The sequence below is a fragment of the Mesoplodon mirus genome (genome assembly GCF_964341445.2).
Source record: "Mesoplodon mirus genome assembly, chromosome: 17".
In the NCBI taxonomy this organism is placed as follows: Eukaryota; Metazoa; Chordata; class Mammalia; order Artiodactyla; family Ziphiidae; genus Mesoplodon; species Mesoplodon mirus.
Window position 1 is genome coordinate 585,997 of NC_138993.1, and position 14,478 is coordinate 600,474.

Consider the following 14,478-nt stretch of genomic DNA (forward strand, 5'->3'; position numbering starts at 1 on the left):
TATGAAAAATGACAGAAAACTGTGTTTTTATACATATTGAGGTTTTGTACCCCACCAAAGGTAAGGAGTTCACACAGGAATAAGAACACAATCACAAAATACTTGACCATTACATTGAATGCTGGTAAGAGGTGTATACAAATTAAATTTAAATCACTGTAAAATGACTAGAATTAACATATATATCTGCTATATACTTAAGTACAAAAGCATGCCATGGATCATAATCCTAACTCTTGGGAAACTAAAAAACTGCCTCTCATAAATCACCATCTAACTTCACAAAATTACCTTTTCTTCATTGGATATTGATCTTTACTGACAAAACAAATGATGCCAAATTATGTTAAGTGTGAAGTTACCTTTGGGGCAGAAGTATATATTACTGAATATAATCACAATAATGTTTATGATACATTACCACTGCTCCATTATCTGGCATCATTGGAGTTCCCATATTTGCAGCTCCTTCTGGCCCCATGGCAGGACCAGGACCCATTGGTGGGCCAGGTATAGTTCCTCTGTTGTTCATATTCATACCCATCATTGGAGGAGGACCTTGGTTACCAGCAGGTGCTGGGCTAAACGCATCTACGTAAAACAATCTATACTTAGAGCTGTCCTATCTTAGTTGATAAACATTTAAAATTTAACAATACTTAGGCAATCTATATAACAAGACTATTATCAAAATTATTTTACTTCCTTGAGAATGGGACACTCAATTATCTACTCTGATAGAGCATTATATTTGCTAAACAAATGTACATAAAACAAATGAGAAAACTATCAATTATTTTTAGCACATTTGAGACTATAAAAGCTTGAAAGTTTTCTTTAAAAAATCAGTATTATTTGCTGTAGTCTGCTTTTTAACCAAATACTCCCTTACGAGTGGTGACAACTTTCTACCAGTTTAAATTAACGGTAAAAGGATTAGCACTTAGGAAACCACTTGATTTTCTTACAGTCATGACTAAAAATACTAGCATGTAAATTATATTAAATTGTGAAGGGAGAAACCATATCCTCATACACACACACACACACACACACACACACACACACAGTTCACTGTAAATAAATTCTTGGCTTTTATATAATTACTGAACATCTCCCAAAATTATAGGAGGTACTCTTTTTTAACTTTATATAGAACTATGCAATAGAAACAAACAAAAAAATTGAAATGATTCATCATGACAAAACTTATTTCTAAAAGCAACTGCAACCAAATATAGATAAAATATTAATACAGATGTTTGAATTTTTTCAACATGCTGGAATTCTGGAAATGAGAACAATCGGATACTTCAAATTTTTTCATCAAAAGACATCCATCCACCTGCTTCATGTTAACTGCAATAATGTTTAAGCTGTAATACATTTATAATGGTCTCAAATACAACATTTTTGGGTATCCTCTTTGAACTTAAAAAATTTTTAAACTACTCATACTTATCATTAAAAATTCATGACAAAGACTGATTCTGAGTTTTCTTCTAGTATTTCATTATCTAGTTAATTTCATGACATTCAGAACTCAATTTCTCAACAACACATTATAATAGGAGTGGCAGTTTTCAAACTCACAACTCTACACAGCACCCAAAGCAGCTCAACCTGCACAGGACTGAGTCCAGGGAGCTGAGAGGAAGAAATGTGACTCCCTGCCGGGCCCTAGCAACAGACCCCTGCTCCTTCCGAGCCCAATCCCCATGATCCCAGCCACTTCCTAGGGAAGGAAGCAGTTCCTTAATGCCCAAAAGTTCTTGTTAGTAAATCTACACTTTAACTACACAAGAATACTTCTATTCCCTTAAGATAGCTATAAATAAAAATGTTTACTAGACTCCCACAACATCTCCCATAAGTGAAATGAGGAAGGGTAGAGACAGTATCCAGGAGGAATGTTACCTCAACTTTCCCCAAAAAGAACAGATAACGGATTAGGTTTTTTTTTTACTCTTTTAATAGAACATAATTATCACACCTAACTTATGAGATACGAATATGACTATACAAGTATGGGTATAATAAAATAAATGAAAAATATTTAAAACTATCATTAGTTGAGGTAGACTTATTTTTAGTAACTATGTCTTCTACCAGATGGCTGTAATTAGACTAAATTTAAAGATCTAAGGAATGTTAGAATTATCTGGTCCCCTGAAAAGCAGTTATATAAACTATGTTCCACTTCGTACACACTGGTAACAGACCAGAAAATCTGTCATGTTTAATCCATGCAACTTGACAGGATATGACAATTTACCAACTTAACAGTGACACTCAACTGCATGATAAGGACTTGTAGCTCCATGGATCCGTAACTATCATGAGGATAAAGTCTCACTTTGAATAAAATGTAAAGAGGAGAAAATTAAATGGAGTGGATGTTAGGGGAGCTAATTAAGTGCTCAAATGTAAACATGGTTCTCTGGTAAATAAAATGCCATTAAAATTTTTAATTCTCTTAAATTCCTCACTAAATAAGGAATCTAAAAGTATGTTCTCCCATTTCTTCTAATGAAGTTGCTAATCAAGTAAGAAAGTCAGAATGTTTTCATGGTCTCTGAAACATCACACGTTTCAAGTTTGGTTCTGATGTTAATGACACACTTAAAATTCTTAAATCCAACTGGATTATATTATACACCAGCCCACAATTTACTTTGAAAAAGACATAAATACTGAACCACCTGTACATTACTAGACCCTCAACTGTGCTTTCTAATTTAGAACTTCTCATGTACTCTTGGTTCACTAACTTTTTTCATGTATCCATTGTACTAACTTCACAATTAAGCTCTTTTGGTTAAGGGTTATGTCTCGTGCTTCCTTTGCATATCAGAGATGCTCAATAACTACTTTTTGGTAGATAAGAAAAGTGACGAAGTAAACAGCAATTGTGTTAAATGATTTAGATTATCTAACTGGCAATGGCAAAGGAACTGGCATGGGGGAGGGGTGCTTGGTCATGGAAAATGCTTGATCCACATATTAGAGGCTTTAAGATGTCTTATTCCACATACTACATGTACATTCCAAGTACAATCTAGATTTCCTCAGTGGGAGTGCATGTGATGCACACTGGAACGTTACGGTAATGTAATCTTTACAACAATATGTACATTTGACTTTATATAAAGTTTCTAACCTCAGCTTCTGTGGGACAATGTGAAATTAATATATAAAATTTTATTATTTACCTAATTTTCAAACGTTATGACAGTTCAAACTTAATAAGACATATGAAAACATCCCATACTTATTCTTCCCTTAGCTTATTTACTTGATATTGCTGCCCTAACAACCTGGTTATACAAGCAATCAATATTAAAGATGCTAATATAGGCACTTTCTTAAAAACTTTACATCAACTCTAAAGATATACATTAGCCTAAATATGCAAGACACATCTCATTTACTTGACAAGTCACAGATGTCTCCAAACAGTGCAGTTCTGTGCACAATACTGTGGGTTAGGGCAAAATAAGTTAAACATTCAGTAAAAGGAATAAAAATAGCCTCAAAGTTACACAAAAAAATTATCTTAAAATAGAAATAAAATACTCTCAAGAAGTTTATAGACATTACAACTCAGAAACTATCAAAATTCCAAGACAGGGCTTCCCTGGTGGCGCAGTGGTTGAGAGTCCGCCTGCCGATGCGGGGGGCACGGGTTCGTGCCCCGGTCCGGGAAGATCCCACATGCCGCGGAGCGGCTGGGCCTGTGAGCCATGGCCGCTGAGCCTGTATGTCCGGAGCCTGTGCTCCGCAACGGGAGAGGCCACAACGGTGAGAGGCCCGCGTACCGCAAAAAAAAAAAGAAAAAAAAAAAAAAAAACCAAGATAAAAAAGCCAATTTCAAGGCATGAAATCTGATTTTTAAAAATGCAACAACATAGCTTTATTACACCATGTGAAGACTCAACAAGTTTCAGGTCATTTACCAAAACCTGTTTACAGGTTTCTTTTTGTTATATCTATTAAAACATAATACATCTTTTAGCCTAAGAATAAACAAAATAAAAATGTTCTTCCTAGGCATGTATTTTTAATATACTGGTATTCTTTTCTCATTAAATAAATATAAGAAATTTCACCACTTACAAATGCTGGTTGCAAATTTTTGTTTGTTACTGATATGTAGATACCACAAATAGCATGTACAGTTCCCTGAAAAATGACAAGTGACAGAAGGCTTTGCTTAAAATCCCTACCTCCCATGTTTATTGCTCCACGGGGACCCATATCACCCATTCTCATTTCCTGTTCTCTCTGTAAGTAAACATAGTTGTCACAGTCAACCTATCGATCTTAGGACTTTACATTTCCCATCTAAAATCAAAAAGAAAAGAATAAATTGCGACATCATGTTCCATTAAAATTTTTTTTTAATTTCCAACATCATTTACTTAATAAGAACACTGAAAAGAAACTTCAGTCTCCCAGGCTTAATTAATATACTGCAAGTGCTTAGAGCATCCAATTTATATTGCTATATTATCAGTGAGTCATACAAAAAACCTACTACAGGATATTTTTAATGTTATTCTTCCAAGAGATCATACACACATGCCTAGATTCTAAGAGAAGAAAAATCTAACAATAATAACCACCAGGACCAACTATTTTTCCCTCCCAGGTCTCTAAAGTCTTAAAACAGAAATGACCGTTACCACTTTCGTATTCAAATGTATTCAAACACACAACACAAGCAGCTGTGGGGTACTAAACCAAAAATAAGGTTATAGACAATTTTCATTTTTGAAATACTATAATTCACCTTTGCATTTTTATTCAAGTACTCAAGCATTATTTCACCCAGGACCTACAGATATACCATGAAAGCCTCCACTACACACAAGCAATTATTGAAAGATCAACATAATATTGGTTCCTTTATGAACAAGAATTTTTCTTGGAAACGAAAATAAAAGTGTTATTACAGTTGGAAAGTTCTGAAACAAAATGCTCTTGAGGTTACCTGTGACATAAAAAGCCATACAAATGTACAAAACGTTTTAAGTTTCAGTATAGAAACTACTTCCTAAAAACCCATTTACCAACAATAGTTATATAGAATTAACTTCAATGAAATCTCTAGGTGAAATTACCCAACATACCATAATTGAAATTTACATTACTATTTAATGATCTTGTGCAATACCAGACAAGTGTGTTAAATGTAGCAATCATAAAAAACATTGAGGCAAAAGTAGCAATGTCTAAATCTAAAGAAAGCATCATTGTTCTACTTTTAAAAGCAGTCTTGTTAATAAAATGCGTTGGTTTTAAAATACTAGTGAAAAACACCTATAAAGCTAGAAATAAAGGAAATAAAAGCCTATGATAGATAAATGCCACGAAGCAGCAAATCAACTGCCCATCTAACCTAACAGAGATGCCTCAAAAGTTAACCTTTAATGAAGCTATAATATGAGAAAAAAACCACTCACATAATAGCTTCATGAAGAAACGTTGCTCACTGCCTAGAAAACGTAAATACCAAACCTTTCCCAAAGCTAACTTTTAACTTTCCAAAAAACAAATTTCTTTCATCATAAAACATTTGACTATTAATGGATACTATTACTGACCAGCAAAAAAGCTATTTTATAAAACTGACTACTGATGAAGTTATATAATTTTGCAACTATAGGGAAAATACTATTCTCTAATCACACTTAGCACTATTATCAATACATTAAACCAAGCTGTCATTTCCTCATCGGCAAAGCCTACTGACCAAGTGTGGACTGTGTGGGCGCACCCAAACCCTTCCAGGCACTGTTTATGCGAGATACTCTTCAAGAATAGCTGCTTGCACTCCAGCACCAGAGAGTAAAATACATGGGTTTTATGGCCCCAACATGTTTGGGGACAAAGGTGTAACATATTGTGACTTGTCTTAACTATGAAAGACTAGAAAGGCAATATCCAATCACTAACAGAGGGTAATTATGAGCCTCACTCTTTGAGACTTCAATTTTCAAATCCCCCTTAAATACCCCAACACCCTAGCTTCCTAGTCATATTTTAAGGTTATTCTTTCTATAAACCTGCTACTACATACTTCTAGTAAAATGCAAGAGGCAGAAGTAATAGTTAAGGGTAGTGTTATCAACAGACATTAAGACAGTACTTCTCATTATAACTTGATACACCAAATATCAATAAGGAGAATCACCTGAATAAGTGCATTTTAACTATGTACCCACCCCAATAGCAATACATAAATAAGGCCCTCACCTCTCCTACGAATTTTTCTAATATATTTTAAATTAGAACTGATACATGTGATATTTTTATAATACAAATTTTAATGTTTTATTACTTTACCAAAAATTATTGTGCTTTAACAGGCAACAACTTATATGTAAAAATCTCAAAAGACTGCAGTGTAAAATGATAAAAGCTACGATGAACACTCCATTTTAATTAATTCAATAAATCCTCATAGCAACCCTATGAAGGTCGACTGTTATCCTTAGAGATCATAAAACTGAGTCATAGACCTGTTCAATAACTTACTCAGGGTCATACATGTAGCAAGTGGTTGAGCTGACCTACAAACTTCTGCCAAAACAGAGTTCACAGAATTTTCTTCTTCACAGGGCACCTTCATTCTTCAAGAATTCCAAGACTAACAAAAGGCAAGATTTTTAATGTATTCTTACCATGTTTGTAAAGCAATTATACTCCAATAAAGATGTTAAAAAACCAAAACAAACAACCAAAAAAGCCCATGTCTACTAGTTAGACACATTTTGCTTCTCTTGTTCAACTTCATTTCCCAGGAAGCTGAAACCTCTCTCATATTTCATGCCTTTAAATTGGATAATAAAATGTTAATTTGTATTTTATGGAAAAAAAAAGAATTCTGCATACGTATTCTTGAAAGCTGGTCAGTGAAATATGCCTAAATTTACCAAAAAAGAAAGTAAACTACAATTGATTCCAAAGCCGCATATCAAAGCAGCATTCCATCAACAAAAAGGTTGTTCTCAAGGTGTGGTTCCTGGAGTGAAGGGAGTCCCCAAGACACATCCAAGACGTGCACAAACTCACAACTACTTTCTTAGAACACAGTTCTAACACTGGTCTAAGTGGGCTTTTCACTGCGACACGCGCAGGGATGGTGCAAGAGCAAAATGATGGGCAAAAATCCTGGTGTTTCAGCACAAACCAAGGCACTGGCCTTCAACTGTTACCAGTAACCATTGTACTCTAGACATTACAATACAACTACATTTAAATGAGTTCAATGATGGCTGTCCCAGCCAGAGCATCCAGAAAAGACTGAAGATTAGATTGTAAGAAAATAAAACAGGACTTCCCTGCTGGCACAGTGGTTAAGAATCCCCCTGCCCATGAGGGGGACACGGGTTCCAGTCCTGGTCCGGGAAGATCCCACATGCAGCGGAACTAAGCCCATGCGCCACAACTACTGAGCCTGCGCTCAAGAGCCCGCGAGCTGCAATTACTGAGTCCACGTGCTGCAACTACTGAAGCCCATGTGCCTAGAGCCCGTGCTCCACAACAAGAGAAGCCACAGCAAATGAGAAGCCCGTGCACCCCAAAGAAGAGTAGCCCCTGCCCGCCACAACTAAAGAAAGCCCGTGCGCAGCAACGAAGACCCAACACAGCCAAAAAATAAAATTTTTAAACAACTAAATAAGTAATTTTTTAAAAGAAAAGAAAACAGAAGCCGTATTTCAAAGAGCTGGATTTTATTTTTATTTTTTTTCTTTTTGGCCGAGCCACAGCATGCAGGATCTTAGTTTTCTGACCAGGGATCGAACCCAGGTGCCCCTGCAGTACGAGCGCACGGTCTTAACCACTAGACCACCAGGGAAGTCCTCAAAGAACTGTAGTACAGGTAGTTCATCAGTTTCTAAGACATGGGTCTGAAACAGCTACCAGTTTGGTTCTCGAAAGATCTCTGACTCGTGTTCAGTTACTTCGTCGAGTAGGTCAGGACCCTGTCATGAGACAGGTGGAAGAAATAACCCTATCACAGTATTTTCTCTGGCAGCAAATGAGATGTGGCGATCAGGGGAAAATGAAGCACACCAAATGGGTGAGGTCAGTCAAAAACACGGCACAGACTTTCAGTATTCTGACCAGGTCTCAGAGATGTGGCATATCAGTATGTGAAAAAGGGGTCTCGAATTTATGTGGACGGAAAGGTAGACTATGGTGAGTATATGGATAAAAATAATGTGAGATGACAAGTAACAACAATTACAGATGATAACATTATATTTCCGAGTGACCAGACGAAAGAGTTGGCATAGAATGGACAACTCTTCTTTGGCCATTGTTTGGTACAGTCTCATTTCCAAATCATGATTGTCTTTATAGTTTATAAGGACAAGAATTAAAACACTCTTTTATATTAAAAAAATAATAATTTCAACTATGAATACCTGGATGAAGCAGTAAAAATGATTAATTTTATTAAATCTCTAACTTTAGGTACATGTCTTTTTATTATTCTATGCAACAAAACAGATATATACATTAAGCATTTCTGCTGCATTCTGAAATATGGTGGTTATTTAAAAAAAAAAACTATTCTTATGATTGGGTTGAAAGCTGAATAAGACACATTTTCTTGGAGCAAGATTTTTACTTGAGACAGCATTTGACAGACAAACCAAATAGTGACTTGTGTACCTGGCAGTAATTTCTGATGAGTGGCTGATATTAAGAAATGTGATTTGTTTTTAACTTTGTATAACAAAATACATTAACATTTTTATGATTTGTGTAACTCAGTTGGTCAATATTTTTCAGCTTGGTACATGACATTACAAACTCATGCATAGGTAAAAGATCCACTCAAAGGTAGACCAATGGATTCTAATGCAAAAGAGTACTTTTAAGAAAATACTGCTTGTCAAGTTTCACTGCAGTATCAAACAACAATATTCACAATTATCTGAAAAGGTTAAACTATATATACCTCTCTCCACTTACTTATCCATGTGAAACCAGATTCTCTTCGTATTTTTTAACCAAAAGAGCACTTTGCAATAGGTGGAATGCAAAAGCAAATATGGGAAGCCAGCCATTTTCTTATAAAGCCAAACACTGAAAAACAGTAAAATACCACTCTTCCCACTACACAAAGTTGAGCATTAAAGAAATTTCAAAAAAAATGTAAAAATAAGGCCACTCTTCCCACTATAACACATTTTCTTTTAAATTTCTCTTTTAATTTCTTACATGGTAAACATTGATATAACCTAAACATAAAGCTCTTTGGGGTCTTCAATAATTTTTAATAGCTTTAAAAAAGGATTTGAAACCAAAAAGTTTGATAACCACTGTTTTTGAACTCTAGTCAATATTTACTCATGAAAATGTAAAGTGGCAGAAATTTTGCACTAATGTAAATTAACTAAACCAGTATACCCCAATGTGCAGAACCTGACATTATTTTATGTATAATATTGATTTTTTCCCTTTAATACTTAATACTTAGTTAGGATACCAATCTGTGATTTTTTGAAGATATTTTAGGGTTTTTTAGGTAATCTAATTTAAACAAATATTGACTCTATGTAATTATCAACTGGAACAACATTCTGCAGTCAATGACAAAATGTGCTCAGCTCACACACTGATCAGTCTAAGCCCTGACAGCCACCATCATTCTTCTTTAATTCATAAAGTCCTCTCTCATGTATGTCTCTAAAGAAACTTCTAAGGATTATCTAAGGATCACAATGTGCCACTTAGGTTCAATGTCTTAATAAAGAAAATGCTAAAAATCCTGATATAAAAATGCTGAAATAAAACTTTTAAATCTAAAAGAAATATAATTCTAGAGAAACGTGTAAGTTCTGGCAAGTAACAATATTCAACCTTTTTCTCATTAAATATTCCTAGAATTTTTCCTAAAAATAAATTACTCTTAGCACTTGGAAATATAGCTTTCCCTTCACTAGAGAAGTTTACATACAAGAATAATAAGACTGTTAGATAGCTAGTCAAACTTTCACTGGAGAAAACAAACAAACTGTCAGCATCTGGAAATACGAGGTAACAAACATATTTACAAGTAAAGAATGGAACAGAAATCAATTATGTGAAATATTTTTTAAAAATAGGTATAAAGAAAAATAAAATCACAAAAAAGTAGGCCACTTTGCCAAGAAATTATCCATTCATTTAAAAAGTGTTAAGTTATGGAAAGGTGTGCATCAAGAAAGTAATCTTCTAATAAACTAAAAAGGGAAACAAGAAATGTTCCTATTAATAGAGCTCAAATAATAGCATGCAAACTTTCCAACATAACCAACAGAGAAAGTGTGGAAGACTTAACATTTTTAATTCAAGTAATAAAAAACAACACTTTCCAAGACATTATATCACTCACTGCTATATGGGGGGGGGGGTATTTTAAGTAACATAAGACAATCTTTAAAATATACAATGTATAGTGGGTTTTTCCCTTCAATCTGCATTCCAAAATATCTGCCCCCATGAGTATTGAGGAAACATTCCTCAGGTTTATGATTGCTTAAGTGAAACTTTACATCCCATTTCATTAGGGAACTGTTAAATAAGACAAAAGAGTTACCACAACACATCTATTAGAGTGTCCAACATCCTAAATGCTGACAACAGGAAACGCTGGTGAGGATGTGAAGCAGCAGGGGTCCTCACACCCTGCTGGTGGGAGTGCAGATGGTATATGCCCCCTTTTGGAAGACAATTTAAGTTTCTTACAAAACTACACATACTCTTAATACGATCCAGCAATCACGCCCCTCGTTATTTACCCAAAGGCACTGAAAACTTATGTCCACACAAAAACCTACACACGGATATTTGTAACAACTTTATTCATAACTGACAACCAAGATGTCCTTCATTTGGTGAATGGATAAACAAACTGTGGTACATCAGATAATGGATTATTCAATGTTAAAAAGAAATGAGCTATCAAGCCATGAAAAAAACTAGAGGAGGGACCTTACTTAAATGCATATTACTAAAAAGCCAATATGAAAAGACTTCATATCGTATGATTCCAACTATACGACTTTCTGAAAAAGGCAAAAATATGGAGACAGGAAAAGAATCAGTGGTTGCCAGGGATTATGGGGAGGGAGGAATAATAGGTGGAGCACAGAGAATTTTTAGGGCAGTGAAACCACTCTGTGTGAGACTGAATGGTGGGTACGTGTCATTTTCCATTTGTCAAAACCCAGAGAACATGCAACACCGAATGTAAACTATGAACTTTTGGTGATGAGGCTACGTCAGACACAAGTGCACCCTGTACGCTGTGGGAAGCTGATGTTGGTGGGAATCTGACGTGAGGGCATCTGTACGTATGTGGGGTGAATGGGGTGCGTCGGAAATGTTCCTTCTGCTCAATTTTGCTGTGAACCTAAAACTACTCTAAAAAATAAAATTTACTTCTTAAAAACTTTAAAAATGTTTCTTTTTGAATAAATTATATCTTAATTTATATCACAAGTTTCAGTCATGAAATAATAAACATTTCTTACTTGTTAAATATTGAATCAGAAATAGAAGGAACCACAAATACAAGTAGGGGGCTTTATCCTTCGCTTACTGTACTGATTAACCTAAACACATGCGCCTCTTAAACTACATTCACTCAACAGTGTATTTTTGAAGCCTGGTTCAGGTAACTTTGTAAACAGATTGTTCTGAGGTCACTGTCAAATTCAACTGGTCAGCAAAATTAACTGCTACTTTTTAAAACATAAGATGGCTTTCTAATTGAAGATGAATTAAATATAACTACACATAATCTAGCATGCATCAAGAGACAGAAGGGAATAAATATTTTAAACAAATCAATTTTTAAAATGAATTTATATTGAGCTTAGAATTGTATTTCTCATCTATATGCCTGAGGGACATTTTCAAGTTTATCCTTTTCAACTGTCATGGAAAACTCCCTCTGAAAAGCTGCTTTTAAAAACTGAAATTAATTAGAAATATATATAATTATTCTACAAATTTAGTTATTTTATCCCAAACTCTTAAAGAAATCAGCAATCTGAATACCAACTACAACAGAGACATAATACTTTTAATTACATCTTACCAAGGCACATATAATACTAGTTTGCATTTCTTTACCTGTAACCTCTTACCCAGTACATTTCCGTATCAAAATCAAAACAACTATCATGACTGGCCAGATCAAGGGATGAAAGATTAAATTAAAGGGCAAACATAAGCTGCACAGGAAGCAATTCCAAATTGGTCCCACCAACAGAAGAAAGCAAACAAAGCATATGTGTTCCAATGTATGAAGAATTAAGTACGTATTTAAAAGAGAGTATCTTTTTCTATTCATGATACTAGACATAAAACAAGTTATCTTAGCAGTCTACCAGAAGCTTTGAAAGCCTGACAAATTATACAGTTTCTAAGTAGATAACTCAAAGCAACAGATTCAAAATATACTAATATTTAAAATATTTAAATGATAACTAAATACAATTCAAAAATTTATTTAAAATTTACAATTATAAGATAAACTACTATATAAGCATTTCTAGTGCTTAAAAGCAGGATTTAGAAAAAGCAATAATACGTCAGATTAAGACATTATATATATCATGAGAATCGTGGCAAATTTATAACCAGAAAAGACAGGATTTGAAACGTGGTGCACAGTGTAGTGGAGGATATCATAAGACAGAGGCAAACTCACCCATTTACTTTAAATTACTTGAAATTTCAAACAGAAGTAAATGCATTTCATCGGCAGAGCACGCTTACAAACCCAAGTTTTCTGCTCCCTGCCACTAGCAGTTAGTTAATAATTACACATGGATATCGATACTCACATTTATCTAGTTCGCTTTGGTAGAAAAATTCTGACATTTCAGGTGATACTACAGAGCTTCATGCCCTCAATATGAAGTACAGAAGATATGGGATACTGATTGGCCTAAAAAAAAATTTTTTTTTACATAATCACCGTGTAGGATAACTCCTGTAGGGTGCTCTAAATATTACAACAAGAAATCACAAAGCAGAACTAACAAGTTTTTATGTCTTCCTAGAACCTTCTGTCATTACTTCAAGCTATTTAATAACTGAACAAAATTCCTATTGTTTGCATTGCATGTAGGGGACATTTCGAAAAACATGTTCACTTTAGTTCACTTGTATTAGCCAATCTTGACTCTCCTCTTCTCCAACCCCTCTAAAAAGGTAAATATTACCTAAAAGATCTGACCATTCTGAACCAAGTAAGATTAGAAGAACTTACCATTTCAAATGAAAAGACAGAGGTATACCTACAACACAGTGGAATAATAAACCAACCACATCAGTTTTTTAAATGCACCCAAAAGAGCCCCAGAAGAGTGCAGAGACTACACACTCACTCACTCTCCAGCATACAATTTTCTCTAAACTCTCAGAACTTTTTTTTTTTTTTTTTTTTTTTTTTTTGCGGTATGCGGGCCTCTCACCGCTGTGGCCTCCCCCGTTGCAGAGCACAGGCTCCAGATGAGCAGGCTCAGCGGCCATGGCTCACGGGCCCAGCCGCTCCGCGGCATATGGGATCCTCCCGGACCGGGGCACGAACCCGCGTCCCCTGCATCGGCAGGCGAACGGACTCTCAACCACTGCGCCACCACGGAAGCCCTAAACTCTCAGAACTTTTTAGCTGCGTCTCTTAACCTACCACACATAGGTCCCCAGTCCCTAAAATACTCTAAAATCCTCAAAGATGTAACCCTGGGCTTCCCTGGTGGCGCAGTGATTGAGAGTTTGCCTGCCGATGCAGGGGACACAGGTTCGTGCCCCGGTGTGGGAAGATCCCACATGCCGCGGAGAGGTTGGGCCTGTGAGCCATGGCCGCTGAGCCTGTGTGTCCAGAGCCTGTGCTCCGCAATGGGAGAGGCCACAATGGTGAGAGGCCCACATACCAGGAAGAAAAAAAAAAAAAAAAAAAGATGTGACCCTGGGCTTGATTCCCCTCTGTATCCTCTATGAAGCTCAGGACTGTTTTGAACACAGGAAAAACAGGGAACAAATTTTTCCTACTAAAGGGAACCTCCAGTCTTTGTTTAAGACTATCTTGAAGGGACAGTCAAGTGGAATCTGCATACTAAAAAGTTACGTGCTGAAAACCAAGGACAAAAAAATGGTTATTTTACGTTTAAAATTTACTCTTGGGCTTCCCTGGTGGCGCAGTGGTTAAGAATCCGCCTGCCAATGCAGGGGTCCCAGGTTCAAGCCCTGGTTCGGGAAGATCCCACATGCCACGGAGCAACGAATCCCATGCGCCACAACTACTAAGCCTGTGCTCTAGAGCCCGTGAGCCACAACTACTGAAGCCCGTGTGCCTAGAGCCCGTACTCCGCAACAAGAGAAGCCCACGCACCGCAACAAAGAGTAGCCCCCATTTGCCGCAACTAGAGAAAGACCGCGCGCAGCAATGAAGACCCAATGCAG

The 14,478-nt window shown here is 35.9% G+C and overlaps 1 protein-coding gene and 1 pseudogene across 13 annotated transcripts in view; one reads left to right on the plus strand and one right to left on the minus strand.

Annotated features, from left to right (window-relative positions):
- PSPC1 (paraspeckle component 1) overlaps positions 1 to 14,478 on the minus strand; it is a 110,375-nt gene that overhangs the window by 54,006 nt on the left and 41,891 nt on the right. Inside the window, exons 7-8 of one of the 12 annotated variants that reach the window (XM_082602586.1) lie at positions 4,227 to 4,284; positions 422 to 591 (exon numbers count right to left, since the gene is read on the minus strand). The exons of the other annotated variants lie outside the window; for them this stretch is intronic. Of the exons in view, the coding sequence (XP_082458712.1) occupies positions 422 to 591; positions 4,227 to 4,284 (228 nt within the window). The remainder of the gene's footprint in view (positions 1 to 421; positions 592 to 4,226; positions 4,285 to 14,478) is intronic. 12 annotated transcript variants of the gene reach the window in all.
- On the plus strand, positions 7,161 to 11,984 carry LOC309792462 (single-stranded DNA-binding protein, mitochondrial-like; annotated as a pseudogene). The gene is made up of 2 exons: positions 7,161 to 7,215; positions 7,854 to 11,984. The product of its transcript is annotated as a single-stranded DNA-binding protein, mitochondrial-like (transcript).